The sequence below is a fragment of the Rhincodon typus genome, chromosome 9 (genome assembly GCF_021869965.1).
Source record: "Rhincodon typus isolate 14 chromosome 9, sRhiTyp1.1, whole genome shotgun sequence".
In the NCBI taxonomy this organism is placed as follows: domain Eukaryota; kingdom Metazoa; phylum Chordata; class Chondrichthyes; order Orectolobiformes; family Rhincodontidae; genus Rhincodon; species Rhincodon typus.
In genome coordinates this window covers 76,876,259-76,891,421 of record NC_063340.1, presented here as the reverse complement: position 1 = coordinate 76,891,421, position 15,163 = coordinate 76,876,259, and the positions used below count along the sequence as shown (strand labels likewise).

The 15,163-nt window shown below is 42.8% G+C and overlaps 1 protein-coding gene across 1 annotated transcript in view; it reads right to left on the bottom strand.

Annotated features, from left to right (window-relative positions):
- Positions 1-745: 745 nt before the first annotated feature.
- Positions 746-15,163, bottom strand: part of LOC109922556 (RAS guanyl releasing protein 3 (calcium and DAG-regulated)) — a 115,236-nt gene continuing 100,818 nt past the window's right edge. The window contains exons 7-9 of the mRNA XM_048601364.1: positions 8,947-9,118; positions 7,035-7,187; positions 746-1,742 (exon numbers count right to left, since the gene is read on the bottom strand). Coding sequence (XP_048457321.1) covers positions 1,396-1,742; positions 7,035-7,187; positions 8,947-9,118 — 672 coding nt within the window. The 3' untranslated portion in view covers positions 746-1,395. The remainder of the gene's footprint in view (positions 1,743-7,034; positions 7,188-8,946; positions 9,119-15,163) is intronic.

Below are 15,163 nucleotides of genomic sequence, written 5' to 3'. Positions count from 1 at the left end.
TCATAGATGCAGCAAGTAAAGCAAGAAGCAGCATTTTTACACTATTAAAAGCATTCCTGCATGTTTGTTTTACTCAGTGCTGTGTTACAACAGGTACCACACCAGCTCTACTCCTTGCTAAAGCATAAATACAAGCAGCAGAAAGGCTGCAGGATCACCTGGGTGGCTCCACAAATGGCAATGCCCAGGTCCAACACAGAAATCATTCTTTATTTTGGGTGCACAGAAGACTGCCTTAAAATTGAAAAGACTTGGGATTTCTGCATGGGGAAGAGCACAACAACCTGGGTGACATTTACCCTCCTGGTTTCTGACTACCTGAGTATTATTGGAATAGAGACAATGCATTCATAGCCCAAAATACCATAAATAGCAGCTGAGGCATTTTGATGAAATGCAATGCTTCTCTCATCTTTTCTCTGCCATGGCATCATTTCTTTTGCCATGGAGAATGCACCCGTTGCATTGATGCTGATTGACAGTTAACTGTCAGACTCTTGTTTAAATTTAAGCAGGCAGGTTGACTGTAGGGAAAGACCCTTAGCAATCAAGCTGCATTGACCAATCAATCAGCATTCTCCTCTTGTCCAGTATAAATATTAGTTTTTTTTTTCTTGATTAGCATTCTTGCAAATTACCCTGATGAGTACAAGAATAAGATGTCCTTTCTTTCAGCAATGCTCAAGCTCTGTACTGCCAAATGACTAAATAGGGAATATTCTAAAATTGTAACAGCTGCATTAAATGTAATGTGGTTAAAGTTTTATTTGTTACACATGTAATGTGCTGTAAGTATTAATCTCAGCAAAAAAAAATGAAGCTGTGCTTCAAGTTTTGCACAATTAACTTCCAGTTACTTTCAATGGGAAAACCCAAATAGAAAACATTAGCAGCCACAGGAATTTTCTAATTAATTTGGAATCATTTTCCAGGTTCAAGTTGTTTTGATTGCTGATGTTTGCTGAGTTGCTTGTGGGTTTCTTGTTGAAGTTGTAGGTGCCCACCACAATATTTGCACTTTTCCAACACGTTGAACTGTGGTTGTTTGCTGTTCCAGGACTATGGAATTTGTGCATGAAATCTGATAAGCTGCCAGGATGATGTCGCAGCTGTGATGGAGTTGAGGTGTAATGGGCACAGGCAAGTGAAGCAGCAATAGGTATGGCATTTTATACAAATGTTTATCATTTTAATGATACTTGCAAGAAAGAGGCTTGGAAATGATGTACTTTATGAAAAATGACAAAGACAAGTACACAAAGCAGTTACACAATGGTTAAATAAACTATGATAACTGTAACTTCATAAACTTAGTAGCGCTGGCCAGTTATTCACTCTGATGGCACTTTGGGCTGTACTGAGAGTTCTCAATGTTTTACCTTGAGTAATGCACTTTCACTGCTCTTCCTCTGTCTCTATCCCATTCTGTAGTAGCTCATGTTCCTCTTCTGTTTTGGCACATGTGCTGGGTTTCTCATTTTCCCACTTGGCAAAGCCCCTGTCCTTTCCCTCTTTCCCTTGGAACTTTGACTTCATTTTTGGGAAGGTATGTGAGCCTGAGTCACCAGTAGCCCACCCACTCTCGTGCCACAGGGGCTCTGTCTGTGTGGCCTGACTGGCCGTAGCTCTCTGTAAACGTACAGAAATCTTCTGAGCTGAGCCAGTCATTAGTGTGATTGACCTGCCGTCGACAGCCTGGTTTCTGCTACTCTGGGGGAAATTGAACACTGCTCCATCTTGAACTGCAAGTGAAGTGAAGAAAACACACATTGAAATTATTAAGCCCAAGTTCACTTAAAAAGTTACAGATAGAGTGAAATGATCCACAGTTGAAATAGCAAGAGGCGTGAAGTAAACTAGTTGTGAATAATTTATTTAGCCTGAACTGAGAGCTCAACATTAGGCAAGAAAAATACAAAATAACTAGGGGCGAAGATTTAAGGTTGTGGGCAAGAGATGCAGGGAGCAATGTGAGAACAAATTTTAAATGCAGTGAGTGCTTTTGCCTTCAGGCTGGTGGATGCGGAGATGATCAGCAACCTGAAAAGGAAATTGGATGCACATTTGGAAATAAACTCAAGGCTACAGGGAACCTGCGAAAGTGGAATGTTCCACAGAGAGCTGGCAAGGACTATGGGCTGAATGGAATCTTGTTTGTATTGTTAAAATGAGAGGAACTTTTCACATGCACGTACACTAGTGGAAACATGAAACAAGTTCCCAGTAACCAATGATCAGTAATCAATGAGCACCCTCACAAAATATCTGGGTAATAACAAGGTTGATGATGACACAGTAAGTACAGCTACAAGATAATCTAACATAGTGTGGAACATTACCGAGACAACAGAAGTAATTTATTGCTTCAAAATTTTGTAAGCATCTACTCAAAGATTTAATTCTCAGTAAAATTCAACAGGGGTCCATAATACTGGCACAGCTGTCCAGGATTTTATAAAGTTGGTGAAGGGCCAACTGTTCTGCCATTCAGATGTCGTTGTATGGACCTCTGTGGGTGACTCCGTAGTTAGCACTGCTGTCTCACTGCACCAGGAACCCGGGTTCAGTTCTGTCCTCGGGTAACTATCTTGTGTTTGCACATTCTACCTGTGTGTGTGGGTTTCCTCCAGGTGCTCCAGTTTCCTCCCACAGTCCAAAGATGTACAGGTTAGGTGGATTAGCCATGGATAATGCAGGGATAGCAGGGGGGGCAGTGGGTCTGGGTGGGATGCTCTTCAGAGAGTTGGCATGGACTCAATGGGCTGAATGACCTGCTTCCACAGTGCAGGGATTCTGTGTGTGAGCAGAGACCTGCTTTGCAAGTGTAACTGAGATTTGTCCAATCTACCTAATGTAAAGTGGGCAGCAGTCATAAAACAGCATCTGTAATGTGATAGCAACAGCTTATACTTACACGGTCCCTTTAATATCATAAAACATCCCAAAGTGCTTCGCAAGAATATGATCAAACAAAACCAGGCACCAAGCAACATGGAGGTGACGCAAGGTCAGACTACAAAACGCTTTGTCAAAGAGATAGGATTTTAAAAGTGTCTTATAAAGGAGGAAAGAGAGATTGCAAAGCAGAGAGGTTACGTGAAGAAATGACCACAGTAGAGGAAGCAAAGAAATCGGGAATATGCAAGAGATCAGAATTGGAGGTTCACCATTCACAGGAATATTTAAACACGTTAACAGAGATTGACGTCAATAACCTGCTGTAACTTCAGTCGAGAACAGAAGCAGTGCCTGAGAAGGGCTCTTGTGATAATGTCCCTGTCTCTGGCCTGGGTTCAAGTCCCATTGGCTCATGGGGTGTACTAACATCTCTGAATAGCTTAGTTACAAATATGTATAAAGTGACATTAAAGACTGTTATGCTGCAGTGGTTTAAGTCCCACCTGCTCCAGGAGTGTACCATAACATGTCAACATGTTTGTTGACTGAAAATGTCCAGAAGAGCTGGAGATAGGGTTCACTTGTGGCATAGTGGTAGTGTCCCTATCTCTGAGCCAGGAGGCCCAGGTTCAAGTACCATCTGCTTTGGGTGTGTGTAATGACATCGCTGAACAGAGACTAGTTAGAAAATATCTCCATGTTTCTCCAACACAATGTAAATTATTGTCTTCTGCTACTCACACAGTTCCAGTATCTCCCACTTCAGAATTTTAGCAGAACGTTTTGCCCCCATTGAAAGCACAGGCATTCTATGTCCTGACAGCAAACAAACCTATTGGTTAAGGGATTAGAGAAATTTCAACTCTTGCAAGAAGTTATAATAATTGCAGCATCAACTTGGCAGAGTTCTTGGTTTAGAGGAACAAGGTTTTGGGGGTCGAGTCCTCCTATAGGACATTGAAAATCTGAGTTGACACTCCAGTGCAATGGTGAAGGAGAGCTGCCGGCTTCCAGGCTAGCCATTAAATCAGAGAACCCAACTTTCCCTCCCTCCCTCCCTGCTGCGTCAGGAAAGCAGCCAACATAATCAAACACCCTTCCCACCCCGCTTGTACTCTCTTCCACTGGGCAGAAGATAGAAAAGTTTGAAAAACTTACCAACAGTTTCACAAACAGCTTCCTCCCCACAGCTATCAGACTTACGAATGGAACTGTAATATGTTAGAGTTGATCTTACTCTACACCTGTGCAGCTGTAACACTATATCCTGCATCCTGTTCTATTACCTTGATGATTAGGTCACTGTCACACTCCTGTTTGTGGGAGGTTGCTGTGTACATATTGGGTATGTTTCCTGAGTTACAGTAGTGATTACACTTCAAGGAAGATCCTAGAATCATATTGTACAGAAGAGGCCCTTGTCTGTACTGCCAAAAAAAACACTACCAACTACACTGGTCCAACTTTCCCACAATAGGCCTAAAGCCTTGAAATTTATGACACTTCAAGTGCTTATCAAAGTGCAGTTTTCAGGTTTTCTACCTCAACTATCCTCCTAGGCAGTGCATCCCAGGCCCCACCACTTTCTGGGTGAAAAAGCTTTTCTTTTTATTTTTGTGAAAAAGTATTTAATTAATTGAGGCTGTAACGTCTGGCATATTGTAAAAATGCAACATGTACCACTAAAATGGTGAAGAATGCAATAGATTTCACCAGATCAAGCCACTTTGAATGGATGTGGCACTGTAAGAACGACACATTTTATTCTACTACAGGTTAACACAGTTTTAATAACAGCAAAACAAAGTCAACAAACATGAGAAAAGTAGTATGATTCACATGGAAAATGGACTGCATAGCAGGAACTGTTTGCTGAAAGCTGGGCATGTGGAGGATATGTGATAACTTTGATAAACCTCCAATACCATAGTCAGAATTAATCTGCTAAGGAATAAAACAACCATTTTGGCCTAATATCATCCAAAAACATAGTGGAATGATCTCATTTCCTTGAATTTTAAGATAGTTTCCTGGGATGTATGTTGGAAACTGTCCAATCAAACTGCTGTCCAGTTCAATGACTGAGTAGGAAAGGAATGTCCATTGTAGATTGTTCCACTATCAGGCTCAAGTGATGATGAAAATTAGGTTTATTCCTTAATGTAATCCTTCCAGAGTGCTGAAAGCAGGCTCAAGATACAACCAGTGGAGTGGAACTGTTGCTAAACTATTCTGACAATCTGAGTGAAATACCCAAGGGTCACTTTCCAAAGGGGCCTGGTTTAAAAAAAAAAATGTTTTAATCAATCTGTTTGGACATGTCATGAAATAATGTTGGGTTAGGTGGGACTTGGATCTGCTGACCCAGATTAGGGACATTGCCACGACACCACAAAACCCCTTAAAGGCATCCTATAGGTGTTTTCTAATCAACCTGTTCAGGGATGTTATTACAGAACTCTGGCACAAGTGACATTTGAACCCCAAATCTCCTGCCTCAGAGGCAGGGACACTACCACTTTACCACAAGCCTACTAAAGAAACCCTGTATGTGTGTAGTATTGTTCCACAAATATAACCATTTATAGCCTCAACAGAGAATAAAATTGTATGTACAATATGTTGTCAGATGCTCAGTTTGAACTATCATGCTGTAACCTCTATACTGAAAATCCATTGTTCAAAAACACCAATTTTCCAGAAATTCTATGAGCACTTCTCCAACATTATTTGACATCATTTTAGTGCAGTATTCTGGGAGCAGAAACATGGGACATGCAGTATTTGGTAAATAAAACCATTTTTATGATTGCCTTATAATTATTTCCAACTGTTTTAGGTTTTGGCTAAATATTTACATCTGCACTCTTTTCCGATTCACACACACTTGTTTAATTAGATTCTAAAATCACTCTGAAAAAAATTGAAATTTAGAAAGGAGTTAGAGGTGATTCTGGTTACAAGGCAAGTCCTGATTTTCCTTTCGGCTGATTTTGAATCTTAGCTTATAAATCATGTTATTGTGGAGGGACCCTGAGTGGAGGTCTGCTAACTTTTAATGGGATGGAGACTAGAGGGGAGGGGGGACATTGCCAGGTCATACTTGTGAAGCTGCCATTGTTTTAGGGTGGCCTTGCTGGATACCTACAAATGGATTGGCCATGAATGGGGAGGGAGCAAAAACAGGCTGAGGAGTGGGAAAAGACTTGCTGCATCTACTAGAATAGAAACATTGGCAAGTCATGTTGCAGCTTGTAGAATTCTAGTTAGACCACACTTGTAATATGGTGTACAGTTCTGGTTGCCACACTATAGGTGGGATGTGGAGGCTCTGGGGAGGGTGCAGAAAGGGTTTGCCAGGATTTTGTCTGGCCTGGACAGTATTAGCTGTGAGGAGAGATTGGACAAAGTTTGTTTGCTTGCGCTTGAATGTCAGAGGCTGAGGAGTGACCTGACAGAAGTTTACAAACTTAGGAGAGGTATGGACTGAGAGGATAGTTGGAGCCTTTTTTCCCCAGGATAGAAATAACATAGGTTTAAGGTAAAAGAGTGAAAGTTTAAAAGAGATGTGAGAGGCAAGTCTTTTACAGAGAGGGTGGTAAGTGCCTGGAATGGAGCTGGGAGAAGCAGATACAATAGCAACATTTAAGAGGCATCTTGACTGATACACAAATAGACAGGGAACAGAGGGATATAGACCACATAGACACAAAAGGTTTCTAGTTTAGAATGGTGTCATGTGTCAGCACAGGCTTGATGGGCTGAAGGATCTGATCCTGTGCTGTCCTGTTGTCCTGTTCTGTTCTTAGTTCTATTCTGCCCATCATGTCTACGGCAGCTTTCTGCAAGAGTAGAGGTTACTAACTCATTATTATGTGACAGTAGAGTGGGCATCACTGTTAGTGGATGAATACTTGGTGTACTAGTATGGCATCCTTATAACAGGTGTGCTCTTAGCCCCATTAACATTTTTTAAAAAGAAGTCATAATACATTCAACCTATTGATGATGACTGCATAATTTAGAACAATAACATTGTACATTCCCCTAAAAGAGAGGCAGGAAAAGAATCACAAAGATGCACCTCTCCAATTATTCCCAATTTGACATTCCAGGAATCATAAGAATGTTCCTACCATTTCCACAGGAGTGTGTTGCTGGGCTGCTGGGCAGAGAGCCATGTGAGTGTGGAGGTGGTGAAGTACGTTCCAAAGAGGAACTCTTGGGCAGCTTCTGGCATGCTAACACTAACAGGTCCTTGCATTGCTTATGACAATTCACACCACAGTCTGCAGGGCAAAAAAAAATGGTCAGAGTTACACAGGTTGACAGACATTATTATCAAGTGAGCTCAATGTTAGCATGCGATCATGACAACAGATCACAAGCCAAAATTGCTTATGGGTATATTGAAATTTTATAAGTACAATGCATGTTTTCTTTTTTAAAGAGAAGGAATTACAGGCTAAAAGGTGGCTGAGAATGTACATTCAGTGTCTGTCTGGAAAATCTCTACCTGATTACACTGAGTCCCACAGGAATCATGGCATATTTCCCCTGAAACGTGACAAGGCAACTCAAGACAACAACACTTCAAAAGAGAAAAATGCCAAATCGAGAAAACTGAACTGTGATCTGTGGCCACAGAATAATGAGGGCTGACTACCCCTTTCTTGTGCATTGTGTCCCAGACTGCAGGCATGATGTGAGTTGAAAGAAAGTTAAATCTGCGCAAAAAAACATGTTTATGCGTGTAAGTGAGGACTTCCACTACATAGCCCTCCATTTCTGATTGCTGAAAACACATCAAGTCAGCAGGATGACCCGAGGGAAACTGCAGCTAACTGCTGAATTAAGAATTTCCAAACAACTACTCAACTGCCAAAGTCAGCGCAACCAGAATCTCTGCAGATGGCTGCAATGTTTCATACTCCATTTACACAAATTAGCCAAAGGCTGGTATGGGTTCTTTGTTGAATGGCGGCTGTAACAATGCTCAGCTGTTGAGTGAGAAGCACAAATGGCAAAGCGAGGACAATAGTTAATCAATTGCGATGCCGTGGTTGTAAAATAACTAGAATGAGCTGTCAGTGTACTGGAACCATCTTCTTTCTTGCAATCACGCAGCATTTAATAATGAGGTAGAAACTTTCAGTATCCACCATCTGAATGTGTCCTTAGTGATGTTGATTCAATGTGGAGATGTCATTGCTTGTACGGGGGCGGGGGGAGGGCACATGTCTGTCGACTCCTTTCCATTGATAGGGGTAGACTCTCCCAGAACAATGACAGGGTGATGTGATGGGTGATCATAACAGCAGGGCAACCCCAACAACCAGGTTTTCGACAACTGCTTCAAAATATAATGGCAAATGTCAAGTATCTTTCTTGAGTAGTGCAGAAGAATGGAAAAGGAAAACAGGTTCACTAAAGCCATTTAGTGAAAAAAATTCTGTTGTCTTTTTATCTGGCCTGGTCTACATATAACTCCAGACTGCCTCCAGAAAAGACTACAAGAACAAAGTTGCTGGAAAAGCTGAGCAGGTCTGGCAGCATCTGTGAAGGGAAAAACAGAGTTAATGTTTCCAGTCTGGTCCTGAGGAAGGGTCACCGGACCTGAAACGTTAACTCTGTCTTTTTCCTTCACAGATGCTGCCAGACCTGCTGAGCTTTTCCAGCAACTTTGTCTTTGTTCTTAACTTACAGCATCCACAGTTCTTTCGGTTTTTATCCAGAAAAGACTAGGAAGTCACTCAGTTGTAACAATTAGGATGAGCAATAAATGCTCGCCTTGCCAGCAATGCCCGCATCCCATGAAGGGATGACAAAACACACTATGATCTCTACTGTTCACAAAAATAAAAGCGTGGTTTAAAAAAAAATGGACAATTGGTGTAATAAGGAATTCAAACTGCTCATGTACATTTCACTGCCTCCTGAGGCATGAAATTTAAGAACCCAGATCTCTTAGCCCTGTATCCCTAAAACATCCTTCGCCTGTATTCAAACACAATAGGTACCCAGAACAGACAGCAAGCCCTTATTTACCTTTACACTTGTATCCCTGTTTGATTAGACCCCAAAGCTGCAAAGAGAACAAAAAGAATGTTAGTGATTTGGGAAGGAAATTGGAAGGAAGGTGAGGTAATGAAAGAGGAAGGCACAGGGGCCTGCTGCAGCACAAACAGGATGTGCTATTCATAACACCCTTCCTGTCAGAGACAGAAGGGAACCATTATTTCAGACCTGCACTGCTCTCAAAATTCACGAAGCAGGGGAAAGTGTCGACGGATTAAAAACTCCATGATAAATCTATCTTGGTGAGGAGTACACTTCAGGTTGGGAGCCACATTTTACATCCCAGCTGCTTATCTGTTTCGTATCTCAATGCACCTGTTTCCATTAAGATGCAACGTGAAAACAGCTCGGTTTTACAGTTTGCTTCACTCCAGCGAGACAAAAGGGGGGTCACGTGCTGCTGAGGATTAAAAGTTGTCCAGCAAAGAGACAGAGCTCCATAGCAACAAATCACCTTGCTCAGTGACAATCGAGAGACTGGCTATGTAAACCACCACAATATAAACTCTGCCACCCTTGGGAGGCATGGAAACGGTAAGCAATCTGCAAGAGAGGCCCTCTTAAAGCAGCAAGGGGTTTGAACCCCAGCCCTTGTAAATGGCCTGCTTGTGTCACACAAAGCACGCACTGATCTGGTACCCACTGTTTCAGGGACATGTAGAGAGAGCAAGCACCAAGACGACAGTGTAATTTTCAGGAGACAGTGAAGGAAATATCAATGAGCTTTTAGACACTCGCTTCAGAGATTCCTACCTCCTGATCCCTGTGATCATAGTCACTGAGACAGAGGTGGGGTGTTGGATGGTTGTGGTAGGTGGGGGCGGTGGGGAGTGATGGGATGTTCAAGTGAAGGTCTCATGCTACTCAATAGAAAAACATCAAAGGAAATGGCACCTTCATGAGTCTACTGGTGTCCACCTGGAACAACATTGGTAGAAGCTAGCTTTGTGGCAGGTAACATACTCTGGGTATAATCAAACGAACAGACTTCAGTAATAAGGTTACATTACGGACATATGAACAAGGAACAAGAGTAGGCCACTCGGCCCTTCGAGTCTGCTCCTCCATTCAATAAGATCATGGCTGATCCGGCTTTAACCTGAACTCCACATTCCTGCATATCCCCAATAAACATTTATCCCTTTGGTCATCAAGAATCTAACTACCTCTGCCTTTAACAATTTAACAATTCTACATCATTGCCTTTTGAGAAATGGGTATTCTAAAAGACACTCAGCCCTCAGAGGGGGGGGGAAAAAAAGTTTCTACATCTCTGTCTTAAATGGATACCCTCTTATTTTTAAATGATGGTGCTTATTTCTAGATTCTCCCACAAGAGGAAACATCCTTTCAATATCCACCTGGTCAAGTCTCCTCCAGGATCTTATACTTTCCCATTAAATCATCTCTGACTATTCTAAACTCCAGAGGCCTAGCCTGTTTAGTATTTCCTCATAAGACAATCCACTCATTCCAGGTGTTGGTCTAGTAAACCTTCTCTGAACCATTTCCAACACATTAGCATCCTTCCATATATACAGTGACCAGCACTGTACACAGTACTCCATACGTAGCCTTATCAACACCTTGTATAACTGAAGCATAACCTCCTTACTCTTGCATTCAATTCCTCTCACAATAAAACACAATATTCTATTAGCTTTCCTGATTACTCACTGTACCTGCATACAAACTGTTTGCAATTCACTTGGATACACATCTTTCTCCCTCTCGCAGCTTTGTAAACCTTCCACCAGATAGCTGTCTTTTTTTATTCCTTCTTCCAAAGTGAACAATTTCCCACTTTCCTACACTGTACTCAATTTGCCAGATCTTTGCCCACTCCCTGAACCTATCGTTATCCCTTTGTAGGCTCTGTAAGTCCTCTTCACAGCTCACTTTCCTGAACATTGAAGAAACTATGGGTTTTCTCCTTAGAAAAGAGAAGTTTGAGAGGAGATTTGATTTTTTAAAAATCCCGGGGGGTCTAAACAATATTGATAGAGAAAATCTCTTGCCACTGGGCAGCATGATCATGAACCAGTAGACACCAGTATAAAGGAGATTGACAATGAAAGCAGTGATGAGGTGCAGTGAGTGGTTTGGATTTAGAACGTCCTGCCCTAGTGTTGTGGAAGTAGATTCAATTGTAGTTTTTGAAAAGGAATTGGATGGCACCTTAAAAGAAAACAAATTGCTGGGTAATGGGGAAAGGATGGAGAGTAGGATCTGAGAATTGCTCTCGCAGCGGGTGGGCATGTTTAAGATAGATTGAAAGGTCACCTATTGTTGATTCTAACTCTTCATTTTAGAATTAAGTTCTACATTTTTAAGATGATGGCAATAATTTCAGAAGAAAGATCAAAGTTAACACCCTTCACACAGTTAAGAATTTCTAAAATATTCTCCTTTATAAAGAATTCAATAGTTTGTCAAATGCCACATTTAGAGACAATAGAATATTCAATACCATTAAATATCTGGACATATGGTGTTCCCTTCAAGAGTCAGGTTATACTGGGCCAAATGCTGAAAAATGAGACTAGATTAATTTAGGATATCTGGTTGGCATAGACAAGTTGGACCGAAGAGTCTGTTTCCATGCTGTAAAACTGTATGACTCTATGATAATAGGACTTTTCTACAATCAAAGAGGCATTCGCTAAAGAACCACATCAAAGATTATTGTAAAAGAAAGAAGCTCATTATGTAGAGGATAGCGCATTAGCATGGATAGAAGATTGGCTGAAAGCACAGGGTAGGCATAAATGAATCTTTTTCAGGTTATGGACAGGACATAAAAGGAGGTTACAAAAGATATAGTTAGGTTAAGTGAGATCTGGCAAATGGATAAATGTGAAATTGTGCATTTTGGCATGAAGAATAAAAACAACAAGTTGTATTAAATAGAATTGGTGAGAAATCACTAATACCTGGTTGATCAAACAGCCTGAGATTGCAGTTACAAGGGGACATTGGAGAAGCTGAGGTTGTTTCCCCTAAGAGAATTTTGTCAGGAAGTTTGACTTTTGGAAACAAAACATGAGACATCCATATAGTATAGAGAGAGAAAAACATTTGTCATTGGTGGAAGGGTCAGTTAGATGCCAGTTCGAGGAGATCAGCACAGAAACAGTGGTGAGCCAAGGAAAGACATTTATTCATGAAGTGGATGTTTGGATTTGGAGTATGAGCCTATGAGTATGATGGATGCAGATTACATGGATTACAGAGCTCTGACATGCAGAAGGATCTGCGTGGCTTTGTGCATGAATCTCAAAAGGCTGGTACGAAGGTACACACAAGTAATTAGGAAGGCGAGTAGAATATTATCATTTCTGGTGAGGGCAATTGAATATAAAGTTAAGAAGGTTATGCCACAGATCACATCTGGGGCACTGTGTCAAATAATAGTGTTCTTGCTTAAGGAAGGGTGTAAATGCTTTGGAAGCAGTTCACAGAAGGTTCATCAAACTAAAAACAAATGGGCAGGTTGTCTTATGTAGAAAAGTTGGATATGTTAGGCTTGAACCCACCGGAGTTTAGAAGGTCACAAATTAACACAATCCTGAGAAGTCCTGATAAGGTAGAAACTGAGAGGATGTTTCTTCTTCTGTGAGAATCTAGAACTAGAGGCCACTTGTTTAAAAATAAAAGGTCACCCATTTAAAACATCTTTCTACTTTAGGATTGTGAGTCTTTAAAACTCTCTTCCTGAAAGGGTGGTAGAAGAAGACTCTTTAGATGTTTTCAAGGCAGAGGTGGATAGATTCTTGCGAAGCAAGGCGAGGTGAAGGACTGTCAGGAATAGGCTGGAATGTGGATTTGAGGTTACAATAAGATCGTGGCTGATCTGATTAAGTGACTGACCAGGCCCGAGGGGCTGAATGGACTACGCCCACTCCATATTCATATGAAGACATTTTATGAAGTCATTTGTTTGGCAATGGAATCAATCCTGCTTTTTTCTGTTCTTCATTTAGCTTTTTTTTTCCCAAAGGGGAGACAGACCTGGGATAACATCCTAGGCCCTGGCCCAGCTGGTCTCTCAGCACCAGTAAGCCAATGGGAATGGCTTACAGAGAAGTACATGACCCATGGCCTCGTCAACTCCAGATCCTTTTTTGAAAATCACAACGAAATCTGCCCCCATTGTCCTCCCAGGTTCAGCCTTCTGAGATTCATGCACACGGCCACCCAGATCCTTCTGCATGCCAGAGCTCTGCAATCTGTATAATCTGCATCCCTCCTACTCCCAGGCTCATACTTCAGTTCCAAAAACACCCACTTCATGAATGAGTGTCTATCCTCATCTCACTACTATTTCTGTCGCTGACCCCCCCTCAAACTGGCATCTACTTGACCCTTCCACCAATGATGGATGATTTTCTGTATCTACACTGTCTGGCTGTGTCATGTTTTTTTTCCCCAAAAGTCAAATCTCCTGACAAACTTCTCTTGCGGCTTATCCAACATACCCTTATAACTTATACCCTTATTCCCCTGCAACTACCTGTTTGATTATACCCGCTGTTAGTTATTTCTCATCAATTATAACCAATGCAGGTTAGTTTTGATCTTAGAGTAGGTTAATAGGTCGGCACAACATCGTAGGCCAAAGGGCCTGTAATGTGCTGTACTGTTCTATGTTCTATGTATAATAAAAGAAACATGAAAACAACCTGCCTTGCAAAGATGTCCTAATTTTTGCATTCTTCCATATCCTACACGTCCCTGCAGTTGAGTGGACCTTACCTGTGCATTCTAAACCTCTGTTAAACTGGACATTCAGATTTGGACAATCTGAGTTTGGAATGAGAGTTCTCCTGCAAATACTCACGAAATATCAGTGCACATTCATAGTGTGGATTAACAATACCAGGTCCATGCAGGAAATAAAATGGCCAAAAGGAAAGAGAGATAGTTGGAACTGCAGATGCTGGTGAATCCGAGACAACAAGGTGCAGGGCTGGATGAACACAGCAGGCCAAGCAGCATCATAGGAGCAGAGAGGCTGACGTTTCGGCCGACGCCGACGACGCTCCGCCCACAGCCTCCACAGCCAGCAGCTCCAGAGGAGACAGCAGCACCCAGCCCTGCCGAGTTTTCACCATCCCCCCAGATCTACCCCTTACTGAGGACGAACGGTCAGTCCTCAGTAAAGGGCTCACCTTTGTCCCCCTCCACCCACAGATCAACGAATACCGCTCACGCTTGGACATAGAGCAGTTTTTCTGCCGCCTCCGCCTCCACGCTTACTTCTTTAACCGTGAACCTAACCCTCCCTCTACTGACCCCTTCTCCCACTTCCAACACACCCCCTCCTCCTGGACACCACCCCAAGGCCTCCTACCCTCCCTTGACGTCTTCATCTCCAACTGCCGTCGAGACATCAATCGCCTCAACCTCTCCACCCCTCTCACCCACTCCAACCTCTCCCCCGCAGAACGTGCAGCCCTCCGCTCCCTCCGCTCCAATCCCAACCTCACCTTAAAACCCGCGGACAAGGGAGGCGCAGTTGTAGTATGGCGCACTGACCTCTACATCGCCGAGGCCAGACGCCAACTCTCCGACACCTCCTCCTACCGCCCCCTTGATCATGACCCCACTCCTGAGCACCAAACCATCATCTCCCAAACCATCCACAACCTCATCACCTCAGGTGACCTCCCACCCACGGCCTCCAACCTCATCGTTCCCCAACCTCGCACTGCCCGCTTCTATCTCCTTCCCAAAATCCACAAACCTGAATGCCCTGGTCGACCCATTGTCTCCGCCTGCTCTTGCCCCACTGAACTGATCTCCAACTACCTGGACTCCATTTTCTCCCCCTTGGTCCAGGAACTCCCTACCTATGTCCGTGACACCACCCACGCCCTCCACCTCCTCCAGAATTTCCAATTCCCCGGTCCCCAACACCTCATCTTTACCACGGACGTCCAGTCCCTCTACACCTGCATTCCCCATGCAGATGGCCTTAAGGCCCTCCGCTTCTTCCTGTCTCGCACGCCCGACCAGTCCCCCTCCACTGACACCCTCATCCGCTTAGCCGAACTCGTCCTCACCCTCAACAACTTCTCTTTCAATTCCTCACACTTCCTACAGACAAAGGGGGTGGCCATGGGTACCCGCATGGGCCCAAGCTATGCCTGCTTCTTTGTAGGTTACGTGGAACAATCCCTCTTCC